General features: G+C 44.5%; 1 protein-coding gene across 1 annotated transcript in view; it reads left to right on the forward strand.

Moving 5' to 3' along the window:
- The first annotated feature begins 207 nt into the window (after positions 1 to 207).
- The window catches only part of Fez1 (fasciculation and elongation protein zeta 1), a 59642-nt gene continuing 42506 nt past the window's right edge, over positions 208 to 17343 (forward strand). The window contains exons 1-2 of the mRNA XM_036192363.1: positions 208 to 404; positions 11941 to 12302. Coding sequence (XP_036048256.1) covers positions 11992 to 12302 — 311 coding nt within the window. The 5' untranslated portion in view covers positions 208 to 404; positions 11941 to 11991. The remainder of the gene's footprint in view (positions 405 to 11940; positions 12303 to 17343) is intronic.

A 17343-nucleotide genomic window follows, 5' to 3' on the forward strand; every position in this document is an offset into this window, starting at 1 on the left:
GGCCCTCTGAAGAATCCATATTGGTAGCGATTGCACGCCCCCACCTCGGAACGTCTGAATATTCATGTGGGAAGCAGAAGGGCCGTTATCAAAGAAGGGAGAAACGGCAATTCATAAATATTAATAAAGGCAGGTCCACGTGCTCTAAGGAAAGCTATGAATGTTCACAAGAGGATGACGTTCAGGCCCTGGGCGCGCCCGTTGGGCGGGTGCCCGAGTGCGGGCGCGCCTCCGGGAGCTCGGGCACGAGCGTGGGGACCCGGCGCAGCCGGAGCAGCTGGGGAGCGCTCGCTCGCTGGCTGGCTTGCGGCTGCCGCTGCTCTGCGCCCGGCTACGGCTAGCCAGTGGATGGGGGTGTCCGGCTGAGCCCCGGGATCCGTGTCCCTCTGCCAGGACCCACACAGGTGAGGTCTCAGGGTTAGGGAGTGGGGGACAATGACCTTAATCTGCACTGGACCTAGTATTGGGGGCGCGCGCAGCCGGGAGGTGGTGGGTCGAATTCGAGTGATGAAGGAGGCCAGAGGACTCCAGATTCTCCCATAAGATTCCTGGGGTATGTGAGACTCTTATTCCCACTAGTCCCATCCACAGACTGAAAAAGAAGGGTCCGAGGGCTGTCGCCCTGGCCGTACCCAGTTTTGAGGGAGCTCACTCAGCACCAGGGCCCCGGAGTGAGATGCTGGGTACTGGTAGCATCATCTTCGAGCTGTGTGTGTGTGTGTGTGTGTGTGTGTGTATGCATGCACTGGTAGCATCATCTCAGAGCAGTGTGTGTGTGTGTGTGTGTGTGTGTGTGTGTGTGTGTGTGTGTGTATGTGTGTGTGTGATGTGCAGCACATTGCTGGGAAACCCTGCTGATCGTGCTGGAGCAATGTGGATCCATATATCATTCCAGGACCGTTATCTGGTTCGGTTATCTCAGGCATCTCAAAATCATCTTTGTCCCTAAGAACCTGACCCTGCATCTACTTGTGCCCCTCCGCGGGGGTGGGGGGTTGGGGGGGTGGAGCCTTCCCCAGACGGTGCATTCTCGCAGTGTCAGAACCTCTGGCTGCAGTCCTAGGGGAGCGATTGTTTTACTACACAGAGCAGGTCGGAGAAAGGACGAGTATGGCAGAGAGGAGTGGTGTGTGCAGAGCCGGCTGTCGTCCTCAGGGCCCAGAGCTCTGCAGATTGGGGGTTCAGTTTAAGGGGTGTTATACAATCTGCTCTTCTGCCCCCTTGCCTTTCCCTTCGCATCTTGTCTCCTGGCACGACTCACCATTTCAGGCTTCCAGGTCTTATTTGGCAAAGGGACAGTGGAGTATGTGCAGGGGCTGCGTGGGATGAGCGGGGCTTCTTTGGAGTGCCAGCCATTGTGCTGCCTGGAAGAGCCTTTCTTTACTCTGACAGAAGAGGGAGAGGTCTGAGATGGAGGTGAATGGAACAGAAGAGAAGGGGGAAGGGTACAGAGTCCAGTGAAGGGGTTGCTGAGGCATGTGCAAATGAGTATTTATTCGTTCTGGCAAAATGGACAGCTAACACTAGCCAGGTTTTGCGGAAGAGCAGTCAGAGTCTGGAAGGAGATAAGCGAGGACATTTTAAGGATCTATATGGGGAGAGGAGGGAGAGGAAGCACAGAGTCAACTATAGGGCAAGAGATGTAAAGAACAGCTGGAGATGGAGAGGGCATGTGTGGAGGTGCAGAGAGGCCCAGCAGGGGAGGCACGGTGAAATCTCGCTTCTGTCCACCATTCACTCAGCTTGGTGCAGCAGGGACTGGTGATTTGTACCGCAGACCCAAGCCGCAGCTTCTGTACCGTTAGGCTGCAGGGAGAGGCTTATGCGCTCCCTACCCAGTGGCCGTTGAGCTCCCTCTGTGTGCATTTCTCTTCCAAATTACATCATGTGTTTGGAGGCAGAATAAATGGAGTAGATTTATGAAACGCTTAAACTATAGTCCTGTATTTTGTTCTATAATAAAAAGGAAAAGACGACGGGGCGGTGGTGGCGCACTCCTGTAATCCCAGCACTCGGGAGGCAGAGGCAGGTGGATCTCTATGAGTTCGAGGCTAGCCTGGTCTATAGAGCTATAGAGTGAGTCCAGGACAGGCTCCAAAGCTACAAAGAAACCTTTCCTCGAAAAACCAAAAAAAAAAAAAAAAAAAAAAAAAAAGGAAAAGATGACTTTCCCGTGATTCCCTCTCTTGCCATTTTTGTATATCTGTTTATTTTGGAAGCACAAGGAAGATGGCTATTATGTGTATTAACATTAACTTTTTTGTGTGGGGGAGAGGTGAAAACAGAGCGTCAGGTGTCACACACGCTAAGCAAGTGCTCTGCAGCTGAGCTGCTCTTCTAGCCTTAACACTAGCTTTGAAGGGAGGGCTGGGAGAGAAGCTGAGGCTGAGGACCCAGCAAGTTTGCCGGATGGAAGGATGGAGGGTTACTTCTGATACTTCTGTTGGGAAATGAAGGCAGCTTACCTAGAGTACAAAAGAAAAAAAATTAAAGAAGGAAGGTAGGGGGCCCCAATAAAAGGGATGTGCCAACACTCCAAGCCAATGAACCCCTTCTGGAGGCTTGACTCTTGTTTCCTCTGCCACAGCCTGAGATACAAATGCTCTGTTCAGGTTGCATCCTGTACTGATACAGATTCCTGGTTGTGCTCTCAGATCTAGCATCATCTCTCTGGTCATTTGCATTGTACTTGGTGGCTCCTGGGCAGTGAGTTGATGAAAGCCAACCAGGATATATCATGGATTGTTTCAACTAGCTTTGTTTCTGGACTCTGAACCTTGATATTCACATCTTCTTTTATAATATTTTATTATATGCTGTATATATGTGATGTGTGTGAGTGTAGACATGAATGTACCACAGCACAGTTTGGAGGCCAAAGGTCAACTTTTCTTAGCTCCCGTGTGGGATCCAGGGATCAAACTTAGGTCCTCAGGTTTGCAGAGTGGGCACTTTTAACCCACAGAGCCATCTAGATAGCCCACTTCTTTTATAATTTTGCAGATGAATCTTTTTTTCTCTGAGTCAAATATAGACACCCCCTTTTTAGATTTATTTTGATTATTTTTAATTATGTGTATGTGTCTGTGCATATGAGTGCAGGTATCCTTAAAAGCAAGAGGCATTGGATCCCCCACCCACCCCCTCGGCTGGAGTTGGAAGAATTGTGAGTCACCCTACATGGGTGTTGGGAATTGAAGTTAGTATGTGTTCTTAACCACTGAGCCCTCTCTCCAACTCCTAAGCACATCTAAGATCTATATGATCTTCCAACATTCCAAGTTTAGTATGTTTGGTTGCTTGCTTGCTTGAAGCAGGCTTTCTTGTAGCCTAAGCTATCGAGGAACTTGCTCTGTAACCAAGGAGGACCATTGATTCCTATTCGTTCTACCACCATCAAGCCAGTGCCAGGATTTCAAGTGTGCGTCATCGCCACAAACAGCTGAAATTTGTCCTGGATTCTGGCTGGACTGGCTTTTGTTGCTGGTTGATGGTATGAATTGTGCGGTATGGTCTCAGCACCCCCGGCTAGCATCACCTTCTTGTCCTAGATCTTCTGTCACTCCCAGAGAGAAAAACATGTTACAAGGAAGACTAAATATCTGTAGTCAACTGGCCAGCTTTTGTGCCTTTCTGAATTGGGACCTGTGAACCAGGAAAACTAGAACAAATGAATTAAAGAGTCCTCGCCAGGCAGTGGTGGCGCATGCCTTTAATCCCAGCACTCGGGAGGCAGGCAGATCTCTGTGAGTTCAAGGCCAGCCTGGTCTACAGAGGAGATCTAGGAAAGGCACCAAAACTACACAGAGAAACCCTGTCTTGAAAAAACAAACAAACAAAAAGAGTCCTCGATGAAAAAGATGCCCGAATTCTTCCAGCATGTTCCCCTCTCATCTGACACACATTTTGAAGCAGCGCACACTGAGCATCATGGCAAGGACAATTTTTTGTTTGGCACATGCTTATCCACGATTTTTGTTTGTTGTTTTTGTTTGTTTGTTTGAGACAAGGTCTCATGTAGACCAGGCTAGTCTCAAACTCACAGAGATCCGCCTGTCTCTGCCTCCGGAGTGCTGGGATTAAAGCCACCAGCCACCACTCCGGGCAACCACATGTTCATGTAAGCAATTCCTGATTTTCTTAGGAAAAGGAAAGCACCTTCAGTTGTAACTTTACTTATTGTTATTTTTAAAAAAAATAGATTTATTTATTTTGTATGTATGATTGCTTTTCTTACATATATGTCTGTGTACCACAAGCATGCCTGGTATCCTTGGAGGTCAGAAGAGGGAGCTGGGTCCCCTAGAAGTGGGGATTCAGAAGATTGTGAGCTGCCATGTGGTGCTGGGAACCAAACCTGGGTTGGACAAGAAAAATAAGTACTCCTAACCACTGAGTCATCTCTTCAGCCCCTATTTACTATTGTTTTTAAGTGTCTTACTTATGTGTATATGTGCATAGCGGTATGCACACATGTGTGTGGGGAGCCTTGGAGGCCAGAAGAGAGCATCTCATTCCCTGGTAGTGGAGTTACAGGCAGAGAGTTGTGAGCTGCCCAATGTGAGTGCTGAGAACCAGATTGAGGTCCTCTACAAAAGCAAGTTCTCTTAACCACTGAGCCATCTTCTAGCTTCATAAATGCTATTTTAAATCACATTTTGTAGATAAGGAAAATGAGGCACAAAGAGCAGATAATTTGCCCAAATTCTCACAGCTAAGGTTCGTAAGATCAGGACAGGAAGTCAAGTCAGGCTCTAGTTTCTCAGCTATCACAGACCATAGTCTCAATTGATACTAATCTTTCTACTTTTTTGATGTGGGCCTGTGAAATTCTCTCTCTCTCTCTCTCTCTCTCTCTCTCTCTCTCTCTCTCCCTCCCTCTCTCTCTCTCTCTCCAGTCTGAAATTTCAGGGCTTTATTTTGAAGCACCTTTTTCTGACTACTCCTATGGTAGTTTGAATGTAATTGGCCCCCATAATCTCATAGGGAGTGGCACTATTAGGGGGATGTGGCTTTGTCAGGGTGGGTATGACCTTGTTGGAGGAAGTGTGTCACCGTGCGGGGTAGGCTTTGAGCTTTTCTATGATCAGGATACCACCCAGTGTCTCAGTTGACTTCCTATTGCCTGCAAGATGTAGGACTCTCAGCTACTTCTCCAGCACCATGTCTGCCTGCATGACACCATGCTCCCTGTCATGATGATAATGGACTGAACCTCTGAAACTGTAATCAAGCCACCTCAATTAAGTGTTTTCTTTATAAGATTTGTCGTGGTCTTGGTGTCTCGTTATAGCCATAAAAACCCTAACTAAGACAACTCTCAAACTTTTTCTCCCCATTTTTTATTTTATGTGTGGGTGTTTTCCCTGCTTGTATGTATGTGCACTATGTTCATTCAGTGTCCAGGAGGGCCAGAAAAGGGTGTTGAGTCCTGGGGACTGACGTTAACAGATTGTTATTAGCAGCCATGTGGGTACTGGGAATCAAATCAGGCTCTACTCACAAACTTAAATTGTTATTTCTCTGAGATGCCTGGCACCTTCCTTTGTGATCCTGGAAAACTCTTATACCATTATTTACATAATTTACTTTTAAACTGATGGTGAGGATTTTTATAATTAAACTGCTTTTGTTTTTCATTTTTAAGTGTCTTTACTAAATATCTTCACTGCCCCAGTGACTTGTTCTTAGTTTACTGGTGTACACAGTATCTTCAACTTGGAATTTTCTACACCTTTCTTGGTACCTTGAGTTACTCTTGGCTCACATTCACTGTCTAAAATGTTCCTCCAGGCTGCATTTTGGTCATTCTAGATCCCAGACACCTAACATCAGAATTTCTAGTGACTCCTTCTCTTTCTAACCCATCATTGGGATTGCCACACCTTTCTCACTTTTTTTTTTTCCTTATCCAGTGCATGAGGCTGGGTGATTGCGCTTTGTCCTTCAAACAGTGATTTTTTTTCTCTGTCACTCTCCTTTTTCCTTTTCTATTCCTTTCTTCTCTTTCTTTTTCTTTCTTTCAACAGGGTCTCCTATAACCCAGGCTGGCCCCAAACTTGATATATAGTTGAGGATGGCCTTGATCCCCCTGCTGGCTTAGTACAGGGGCAGTAGTAGGTTCATCTCTAAGATCCGTAACCTCATTAGCTAGTTGGCTAGATTCTTGGTACCAGGCACGATTTCCCTTCTACTGAGCAGGCCCTAAGTCCAGTTAGATGGTGTTGGTTCCCACCAAGATATGAGTGCCACTGCTGCACCCGTGGGGATATCTTGATATGCTAGTCATTGTTGCAGTTCATAGGCAGGACTATTGGTTCCCTCCCTGGGCAGTTTGCATAGCACCTTTTGGTACTGTGAAAGCTAGCCCTCAGAGAGTAGGCTTTCGGGTCAGATCCAGCTCATAAACCCCAAGCTGCTGAAGTACACTGTTTTCAGCACAGGGACTTACCTTCAACTTCTGATGGGCCACCAAGGGCAACAGTGATAGCTTATATTGTTTTGGGAATCTACTGGACTCTTTTGACCAACAACTCAAAAGGGAATTTCGTATGCCTGGTACTGAGGCTTTTTTGTTAAATAGTCTGTGGCTTTTGGGAGGATCATTGTCAACCCAAGTAGCATAATTTTGTTTAAACCATATATATGCATATTCATACACTTATACGCATTATATTAATTTTTGGTAAATAAAAACATAATGATTCCTTATGTTCTTTTCAAACATCCTTAGTGTTATTTTCCCTCCTCCTTTCCTCTTCTGGGTTGAACGCTCTCCTCCATCCCCAGTTAGACCCACCCCTTTCTTCCCATTGCCCCTTTGTATCACCTGTGTCCTGCTATTGCCCTAGAAAGCGCTCCTTCCCAATGCCCCATAGCACATTCTTGCTTTCCTGGTTTTTAATGGCTACTCCAAGCACTCCAAGTTATATACTCACATCTGAAGACAGATTTTGGCTTTTTAATACAGCAGCTCACTAAGTTGCCAGGCTAACTTACTTTCTTTCTTTCTTTCTTTTTTTTTTTTTTTTTTTTTTTTTTTGGTTTTTCGAGACAGGGTTTCTCTGTGTAGCTTTGGAGCTTGTCCTGGAACTCAGTCTGTAGACCAGGCTGGCCTCAAACTCACAGAGATCCTGCCTCTGCCTCCCAAGTGCTGGGATTAAAGGCATGTGCCACCACTGCCTGGCGAACTTTCTTTTTCTTTTTTTCTTTTTTTTTAAGATTGTGTGTGTGTGTACGCGAGCACACACGCGCGCGCACACACACACACACACACACACACACACACACACACACACTATGAAACAACTTAGTGGTTTGGAGAAACTTATGGGGTTCTCCTCTAAATAATGTATTTGTACTTGGGCAGTGGTGGCTCATGCCTTTATAGGCAGGCAGATCTCTGTAAGTTCCAGGACAGCCTGGTATACAGAGCAAGTTCTAGGACAGCTAAAGCTACACAGGGAAACCCTGTCTAAGAAAACAAAACAAAACAAAACAAAACAAAAAACAAAAAAAAAACATACAAATGAAAACAAAAAAATTATTTTTATTGGACATTTGTTTGTCTGTTTGAGATGGGTCTGTCTATGTAGCTCTAGCTGCCCCAGAACTCACCGTGTCAAGAAGACTGGCCTAGAACCCAGAATGCATGTGCCATCATACCTAGTTTATTTTTTGTTTGTTTATTTATCTGAGACATGGTCTTAGGTAGCCTAGGCTGTAGCAAGATTGGCTTTGAACTGATGATCCTCCTGCCCCTCCCTTCTGCTGCTAGTATTATAGTTATGCTTCACCATGCTCCAGGGAATGATGCTTTTCAGTCCATAGAACAAAATTCTGTGTCTTAAAGGGGAAACCAATTTTACTGAAATACAGGTATAGCCAAAAAGAACTTCTGATTGACAATTGGTTGAGCATTGCTTTAAGGTTGTGTTGGGGTGTTGTGGTGGCCGCTAGGCACAGGTGCCTGTTGAGTGCTTGTAAGGAGGCTAGTCCAAGAAAGACTGCAACTATAAAATGCATGTTGCATTTCAAATGTCTTAGTATAAAATACGATCTCCATATCTTTCATATGAATTATATATTAATATGGTCATACTTTGGATATATTGGATTAAGCAAATATGTTTCTATAATAAAATGTAAAGCTATTAAAATGAGCTTCTAAAGGTGTTAGCTCAATGCCAGCATTTTTATAGTAATTCATGAGGAAATCAGATCCTGGGCTATGTGCCACTCAATGAGCCACTGAATCTTGGCAGCATCTCATTTTTCTGTGTTAAGAATGGTCTTAGGGTTCCTATTGCTGTGACGAAATACAATAACCAAAAACAACTTAGGGAAGAAAGGGTTTATTTTGCTGATGCTTCCACATCACAATCCATCATCAAGGAAGGTAGGAGAGGAACACAAGGCAGGAACCTGGAGGCAGGAACTGGAGCCGAGGCCACGTAGGAACATTGCTTACTGGCTTGCTATCCATGGTTGCTCAGCCTGCTTGTTTATGTGACCTCCACATGCCTGAGGGGGCATGTGGCACTGCCCACTATGGGCAGGGCCCTCTCACATCAATTAAGAAAATATACTGTAGACTTGCCGACAAGCAAATCTTATAGAAGTATTTTCTCAATTGAGAGTTCCCTTTCCCAAATAACTTTAACATGTCTGAAGTTGGCAACAAACTGGCCAGGACAGGATGGAAACTAGGGCCTCTACCACTGAATTACACTCCAGCCTCGCTCTATCTGGTTTTCAGTGTATTCCCCCCCCCCCCCCAGCATTTCCTTTGTTTCTCTCTTTTATCCTTTTCTTCCTATTTTTTGTTTTTGTTTTTGAGATGCAGTCTTACTATGTAGTCCTGGCTGGCCTGGAATGCATTACATAGACCAGGATAGCATTGAGGTCAGGGGCAACATATTTGCTTATGTCCCCAGAGGTTTGGGGATACAGACAGGATCCACCAATCTTGGCTGGTAGGCCTTTCATATAATTATCCTACCATGTTGCCTTTGCAAACTAGAAAAGCTCACAATGTGTTTTGATGCCATGGTAACTGGCTTGATCTCAGCAAAATCACAGTAAGGACCAGTTCTCACCCACCATGCCCTCTGCCTTGCATAGAGTTTAGTTTTGTAAGTAGAGGTAGGGAGTGTGCACTCACTGGGCAAACACCGTCCTTGACTTTTGGTATCTGTTGGGTGTGGTTCTGGTTTACACATCTAACTGACCAGGAATCATACAGACCAGAAGAGAAAAGCTGGGCTACCTTTCTGCCTTACCAGGAAGTTGGGCATGTGCAGAAGGGTGACAGACAGTAATGCTGTTGGAAACAGTATATGGGACAGAAGAGCATGTCTCAATGAGTATGAATTGATTGGTTGCCTGGCTGCAGGGCAGCCAGTGTGCTAAAGCCGTGGAGGATATCCAAAGGACATCTGTGCCTTCAAAGAATTTAGATTAAAATTGGGAAGGGCCCTGGATGTTGATAAATCACTGTTGAAGATAGTGTATGAAGAGGGAGGGATGAGGGGCTGTGATCACAGCTGCTGGGATTTAGAAGGAGGCCTAGATGTTTAGCTATCATGCAATACCCAAGATGGATGTGGATTTGGCCTTTAGAGTACATAGGTTGAGTCTCTCTCTTCTCTCTCTCTCTCTCTCTCTCTCTGCGTTCCCACTCCTTCTAAACAGGGTATCTCTCACTCTGTATTCCAAGCTGACCTGGAACTCACTCTGTGACTCAGGCTGGCCTGGAACTTGAGGCAGGTTTCCTACCCAGATTTCCAAGTGCTAGAATTATATTTGTGAGCTGCCATTTCTGGCTAAAAGCTTAGTTACATTCTGTGTAGATTTTTTTAAGTGGGTAGACCCGTGATAGGGATCATACACAGGGATCTTCACATATAAGGTAACTGCTTTACCACTGATCTATATCCCTGGGGCTTTATTTCTTAGAAGACAATAGACGGAAGGCTAGCCCCAAGTTCCTGGGTTCAAGCTATCCTGCCTCTTGAGCAGCCGTGACTTCAGGTGCAAGCACCAGTGTTGGCTGCAAAGTGTCTGTTAGTGTTCTATGCATTTCTAGGATTTATTAACGGGGGAAGTAATGTCTAGATCCAGGATCCCTTTTCCTGAGCCCTGGACTCAGGCATGCATGTTTCAAAATTTAGATTATTTCAGATTTTGGATGGGAGTAACTGCATATTTGGCATCTTATCCATTATAGTCTGAGGTAGTGAGCTCTGTTATTTATTTTCATTTTTATTTTTTGGTGCTAGGGATGAAACCCAGAGCCTCAAGTATTCTGACCTTGTGCTTTGCCACTAGCTTATGCTCTCATTCCCTTCTATAGCTAAAAAAGTTAATATTTCTTCAGCACAACACTCTGAGTGGGATAAATTCAGACCACAAGCAGCTTTATATTCATGTTAGGTTTCATTGTCAAAGAAGTTGAGGTCATGAGGTTTTGATACAAGAAGTTGTGAAAAACAAACAATAAAAAACATCTAAACTAGGTCTGGTAGCATAATAGCAGGAGCTTATAGTTCCAGCTACTCAGGAGACTGAGGCAGAAGGACCTGTGTGGGCTAAAGAGTGAGTTCAAAGCCAGTCTGGACAATTTAAGGAGAGCCTGTCTCAAAAGAAAAAGTAAAAATAGGGCTGGTGATGTGGAACACTTGCTTCCTGTGTGCAAAGGTCTCAGGTTCAACTCCCAGGAGAGAGAGAGAGAGAGAGAGAGAGAGAGAGAGAGAGAGAGAGAGAGGAGAGCACCACCACCACCACCACCCTAGCCCAGGTATTTTTTTTAGCTGTGTTTACTCCTTTAATCTTAAAGCAAACCTCTGAATCTTATTTAAAAAAAAAAAAAAAAAAAACAGCTTGAGAAAGAATAAAAGGAAGCACAGAGAAGTTAAGCGACTTGCTTAAGGTCATAGCTGGTAGAGACAGAAGAGTGCAAACCTGAGCCTTCTGGCCTGGGATCTGCATACTTCATCACTGTGTTTTGGGGCAGCTCCAGTGTTACTCTGTTTAGTTGCTCATATTATGAAGATATGCAAAGATATGTGAACTACTTAAGTGCATTGTAGTAAGCAACTTCAGAAGCCATAGATACTCCAGGAAAGTATAATCTACTCTTGTTGTTGGAGGAGGTGGTGGTGATGGTGTATGTATGGATGTGGTGTGTGTGTGTGTGTGTGTGTGTGTGTGTGTGTGTGTGTGTAGCTGTGCTCACCAGTATGGGTGCATGTGGAGGCCAGAGGTTGATGCCAGAGTGTTTCCTCAATTGCTTCTCCACCTTATTGGTTTTTTTCCCCCAAAGAATGGAGGAAACTTTGTCCAAGGCAGAGCAATAGTATTGATGAGAAATACCTTGTCAAGACTGACAGCGGCCACAGCAGGGCAACCACCTTATTTTGTAGAACAGGATCTCTCATTTCAGCTGAACTGTCTGGCCTGTGAGCCATCTGCCTATCACCGCCGTATGGCACTGGGGTTACAGACACACACTGCTCTATCTCAGTTTTATGTGGGGGAGGGGCTGAACTCAGCTTCATATGCTTATGCAGCAAGCACTTCACCCTCTCAACCATCTCTCCAGCCCAGGACATGTTTCTTGTTTTGTTAGACATATTTTATTAGCTTATATTAATTAGACAAAATGTGTTTCGTTATGATCTTTTTACAGATTTACATAATGTGCTTTGATCTCCTTTCCCCTCCATGTTCCCAGTCACTCTTCACTGTCCCTTTCAAGCTCTTTTCAAACAGTCCCCCTTCTACTTTCATAAGCAGTTTTAAAATCTAGGTTTTGCAGTGGAGAGAAGGAGCCTTTGTTTTCCAGGGGATGTAGAGTAATGGAAGATGTGATGTACTTCCTCGGCAGAACTGGCACAAAAGCCGGGTCCAAACTCACACTGCGCTGTGTATTTCTTCCAGGGGAACGGAGCTTGACGGCTGCAGCGGCTGGCCTTGTACTGTGGTGCCAGGATGGAGGCCCCACTGGTGAGTCTAGACGAAGAGTTTGAGGATCTGAGGCCCTGTTGCTCCGAGGACCCAGAGGAAAAGCCGCAGTGTCTCTATGGCTCATCTCCTCACCACCTGGAGGACCCTTCCCTCTCTGAGTTGGAGAATTTTTCTTCCGAAATAATCAGCTTCAAGTCCATGGAGGACCTGGTGAATGAGTTTGATGAAAAGCTCAATGTCTGCTTTCGGAACTACAACGCCAAGACAGAGAACCTGGCTCCCGTGAAGAATCAGATACAGATCCAGGAGGAAGAGGAGACTCTTCAGGACGAGGAGTAAGAAGCCTTAGCGCCCCTCTCCTGCACCAGACAAAGCCCAGAGTTGGGCTTCCTGACCCAGAGCTAGCTTCTGCCTACCAGTCTTCTTGGGCAAGACTTAGATCCTTACATACCGTAAGCTGTCGGTGACCGCTGACATTATTCTCTCGGTGTCTCTCTATAAGTCACCTGGAGAAAGCATTCTTAGATTGAAATGTTAGCGGAATGAGGGAGTCAGGATTTCCTAAATACAAAACAGAATTTTATCTTTTTTCTTTTTCCAGAGCTGAGGATCGAACCCAGGGCCTTGAGCTTGCTAGGCAAGTGCTCTACCACTGAGCTAAATCCCCAACCCCAAAACCTTTTTGTTTGTTTGTTTGTTTGTTTTTTGTTGTTGTTTTGTTTTTTGAGACAGGGTTTCTCTGTGCAGCTTTGCTCCTTACCTGGATCTCACTCTGTAGACCAGGCTGGCCTCGACCTCACAAAGATCTTCCTGCCTCTGCCTCCCCAGTGCTAGGATTAAAGGCATGTGCCACCACTGCCCCGCCAGAACTTTAAGAACAAGAAATGTGGGTATCCAGCTTCCTCTCTCCCCTCCCTTCCCCCATCCAGCTTTCCCTTTCCACCTCTCTTTTTTTCTTTTTAAAGATTTATTTATTTTATTTTTGAGTGTGGGTGTTTTGTCTGCGTGTATATATGTGTACCACAGATGTGCCTATTCTCATAGAAGCCAGAAAAGGGTATGGGATCCCCTGAAATTGGAGTTACTGATAGTTGTGGGCTGCCATGTGGATGCTGGGAATTAAGCAATGTTCCTCTGAAGATCAGCCAGCTTTTTTGACTGCTGAGCCATCTCTCTAGCCCCTCTCTTTTTCTTTTTACATATTTATTTATTTTATATGTGTATTTGTGTATGTGTGTGGGACCCACATGTTCTCATGCATGTGTGGAGGTCAGAGGACAACTATCTTCTACTTCTACCATGTGGGTCTCAGGGATTGAACTCAGGCCCTCAGGGTTGGTGAGAGGTGCTTTTAACTGCTGAGCCATCTTTCAGGCTCTCTCTTTTCCCTGCAGTAAACTTCCCAGACATTAAAAATAAAATCCAGAAGGGAATTAATTAATGTGATGGTCTAATCATAAACTGGACACTTTGCCTCAAGAAACACCTACCTAAATTACAGAATTAGAGATCTCAAAAATGTTTATAACTCTCAGACCTGGAAAGTTCACAAATATTGAAATATGCCCAAATAAGGCAGCATCTGAATTGAGAGCCCTGGACAAAAGGACCTTGGAACTAGGTGATGTGACTTTTGAGTCCTACAGCAGATTTCCTGTATTGCTTATTAGCCATTTTCCAGGGCCTTCACAGCTTCACAGCAAAGGAGTCTGAGGGGAGCATTACCTTAGGAGACAGCGAAGAAGAGAAGCAATCTGTTACACAAAGAATACTGTTCCACAGCTGGAAACTTGGCTCTGTTGGCAGAGCGCTTGCCTAGTCCACAAAAGCCCTGGGTTCCATCCCCAGCACCAAGTAAACTGGGTGTCATGGCTCATGGCTGTAACCCTAGCACTCGGAATGTGGAAGCAGGGGGATCAGAAGCTTAGGGCTATCCTCAGCTAGATGTACCATTTGAGGCCAACTTGAATACCTGAGGTCTAGTTTCAGAAAAGAAAAAAAAAAAAAAGGTGTTTAAAGGGTTTTAGAGATTTAGAAGAAAATGCATGAATTCCTGTACAGATAAGATATGCATTAATTCTTTAGAAATAACGCAAAAAAAATGTCAAGTAGTTGGCTTGTTAGGACCAACTGTGCCTTGTTCCTCCCCACCTATGTGGAGTCTCTAAGCCAGGGCTTTGTACATTCTAGACAATCGTGCTACCTCTGATCTACTTCCCAGGTACCCCTTTTCATTTGTGGACTTGAATCGAAAGAGCCATTCCATAATAATCGGGTAAGAAATTCATTGAGGATCCTGATGGGGAGAGGCTTGCTTGATTACTTGAAAATAGATAGGGCTGCCTCTCTTGGAAATATAGGAGCTGTACATGGTCTGTATTATTCACTGTTATATACTCTCCCCCACCCCCCAGGGCTTAGTGTGCAGGATGTGATCAAATAGCGTCTTTAAATGAAATATTATACTAGTGAATGTGCTGGATGAGTAGAAATAAGTAACCTTGTAGGTCCATGCATTGTATTTCTAGGCCACCCTTTTCTCTTTAATTTATGCTACTTCATGATCATACATTTCACTCTGGTGACCAGAGCTATAACTGTGGGTGATCTGTTTCAATTGAGTTTTAATGTTTTCAATTGATTACTTCAAAATTCGGGGCCACTTATAGTTTGCTGGGGAAAAAAAGGCTGATGGGCTTTATTAGATTATTTTTTTCTTTGTAGTGCACCAGGAAACACAGAGGCTATGAATCCTAATTTTCATACTCTTTGTGTGACCTTCGTTAAGTCACTTAACTGTAGTAGATTGCATGGGTCCTTGTTTTTGAAACCCCAGAACTTAATCTTGATGAAGCAGGCCTAAGGACTTGCAGAGAGCCTGATTTCTTCCCTTGCTCAGGACATGCTCTGAAAATGGCATTTTAAAATGAGTCCAGTTCCTACTGTATTGCTTCCAGGTAATCATCTCTTTGCATCTGAGCCCTTCCTCTGCCTATTAAAGGCGAAAGCCCAGTGAGCAGCTTCTCATTCCCTCCTGGCACATTAGCAGAGGCCGCTCAATGCTAATTACCATCACATGGGATTATTGGGCTTCTCAGCAATGGTTTTCTGCCTTGACTGCCGTATTGATGCCTCAGCTAAAAGACTAGAGTTGGAGAATTGCTGAGTTAGAGGTAGAGGAAGATGTGAGGAGTAGAAGGGGAGGAAGGAAAAGATGAACACTGTACTTTCTAGGCAGTTAGTGCATACAGAACATGTGTAAAACACAACACAAAAATCAGAATCATGTTGCATACTTTGTTTTGCAGGCAGCTATCCATATCTTTCAGCTGTGGGATTGTGACTAAGCAAAGGAAAAGGATGATTCAAAGGGTAACCTGCTCCTAAGTGTCCTCTAGTGTTTTTTCGTTGACCTGCTCTGGTTTAGTATTTGGAGGGATGTCTCATCCACAAATAAACTGCAAGTGTTTTGAGTGGAATTAGAGATAAAGAGTAGAAGCCCAAAACAAAAAGAAGGGAATTCATGGTCAAGTGAAAATCCTTAAGAAACAGAGGAAATGGCAGTAATTGTCCACAAGTCGTCATTGTCTTCTTCTTCTTCTTCTTCTTCTTCTTCTTCTTCTTCTTCTTCTTCTTCTTCTTCTTCTTCTTCTTCTTCTGTAGTTTAGAACTATTTGGCCAATAGGGAATTGATTGATTTTTCAACATTATCTCTGATTCAAGGCCTAGAGATTCTGGTATTAAAGGAGAGCCGCCTAGATATGGTGGCACACACCTGTAATGGCAGCACTCTGGAGGAAGAGGCAGCAGGATGACTGTAGCCGGAAGTTTCTCTGGTCCTGCCCTGCCCTGTGGTTGGGATTAATCTCCCCACCTGTGTCCCACAGCCACTTGGTCCCAAGTAAACACAGAGGCTTATATTACTTACAAACTGTATGGCCTATGGGTCAGGCTTCTTGCTAGCTAGCTCTTATACCTTAACTCAAATCATTTCTATTAATCTATATGTTGCCACATGGCCATGGTGTTACTGGTCTGCTGGCATCTTGTTGCTCCTTTGGTGGTGGACTGGCATCTCTCCTGATTCTGCCCTTCTTCCTTTCATCTTCAGTTGGAATGTACCACCTAACCTTATCCTGCACTGCCATAGGCCAATGCAGCTTTATTTATCAACCAATCAGAGCAACACATATTCACAGCTTACAGAAAGACATCCATAGCAGATGACAAATTCAAGGCCACATAATTAGTTCTAGGACAGTTTTGTTTGTATGAGACCATCTTTAAAAAAATGTAAAGGGAGAGCCAGATTTAAATAATATATTATATTTATATCCATCCATCCATCCATCTATCTATCTATCTATCTATCTATCTATCTAGTTTTAAATTCAGAAACTGTTTCAGAATCATCTCCCCTCCTCCTCCCGCTCTCTCTTCCACTCTTCCCCCTTTCCCTCATCTCCCTCATTTGCTCTTCTTCTCTTCTTTCCCTCCCCCTCATTCCTTTACTCTTCTAGCTTTTGGAACAGGATCTTGCTATGTAGACCATATTGGCCTTGAATCCTCCTGCCTCGGCCTCCTGAGTACTAAGATCACAGGTTTACATCACCTCCCCTGACCCGGCACCTCTTCTTCAAATCTATGCAATCACTCTTTCCCCTTGTAAAAGATGAGCCTGGAACTTAGAACCTCTTTGAAACTCCTACGGTCTGAGAGTGGAGAACCAGCCAAAATAAGCGGAAGAGAGGAATGGACAACTCCCCCTATCTCCTGTCTCACTAAGCTTGCTCTCAGCCCTTGCAATAACTACAGAAGTCTAAATGGTTGGGAGCAATGGCTGCTTCCTATTCCCCAGATAGGATTTATAAGCTAATGTTAAAACTGAAGTTCACACAGTAAATAAACCATCACTAGACATACTTTAAATGGAAGATTAGTAAATACTTTATAATCAAGTGGGGGAAATCCGGCAGATAATTATCTTTAGGAAAGTTCTGTTCTCTCTAGCCTAGTGGTGGTGATGGTGGTGCACCCCTTTAATCCCAGCACTCAAGAGGAACAGGCAGGAAGATCTCTGTGAGTTCAAGGCTAGCCTAGTCTACGGATGGAGTTTCAGGACAGCCAGGGCTATACTGTCTCAACCTCCCCTCCCTTCCCCTCCCCCCCCTAAAAAAAAGAAAGAACAGAAACCAGGTCTCTTCTTAGAGGTTCAGTTTCCCTGTGTACAAGGGAGAAATATTATTTATTCTATTCACATATGTGAGAGAATTAAATATATTGTGCAAAGGTATGAACTACAAAATATGAACTACAAAAGTGTACTCATATTAACACGTGTAAGTGTGGGCTTTGTATTATTGGACCTGGGAAGTG

This window comes from Onychomys torridus, chromosome 7 (genome assembly GCF_903995425.1).
Source record: "Onychomys torridus chromosome 7, mOncTor1.1, whole genome shotgun sequence".
NCBI classification, from domain to species: Eukaryota; Metazoa; Chordata; class Mammalia; order Rodentia; family Cricetidae; genus Onychomys; species Onychomys torridus.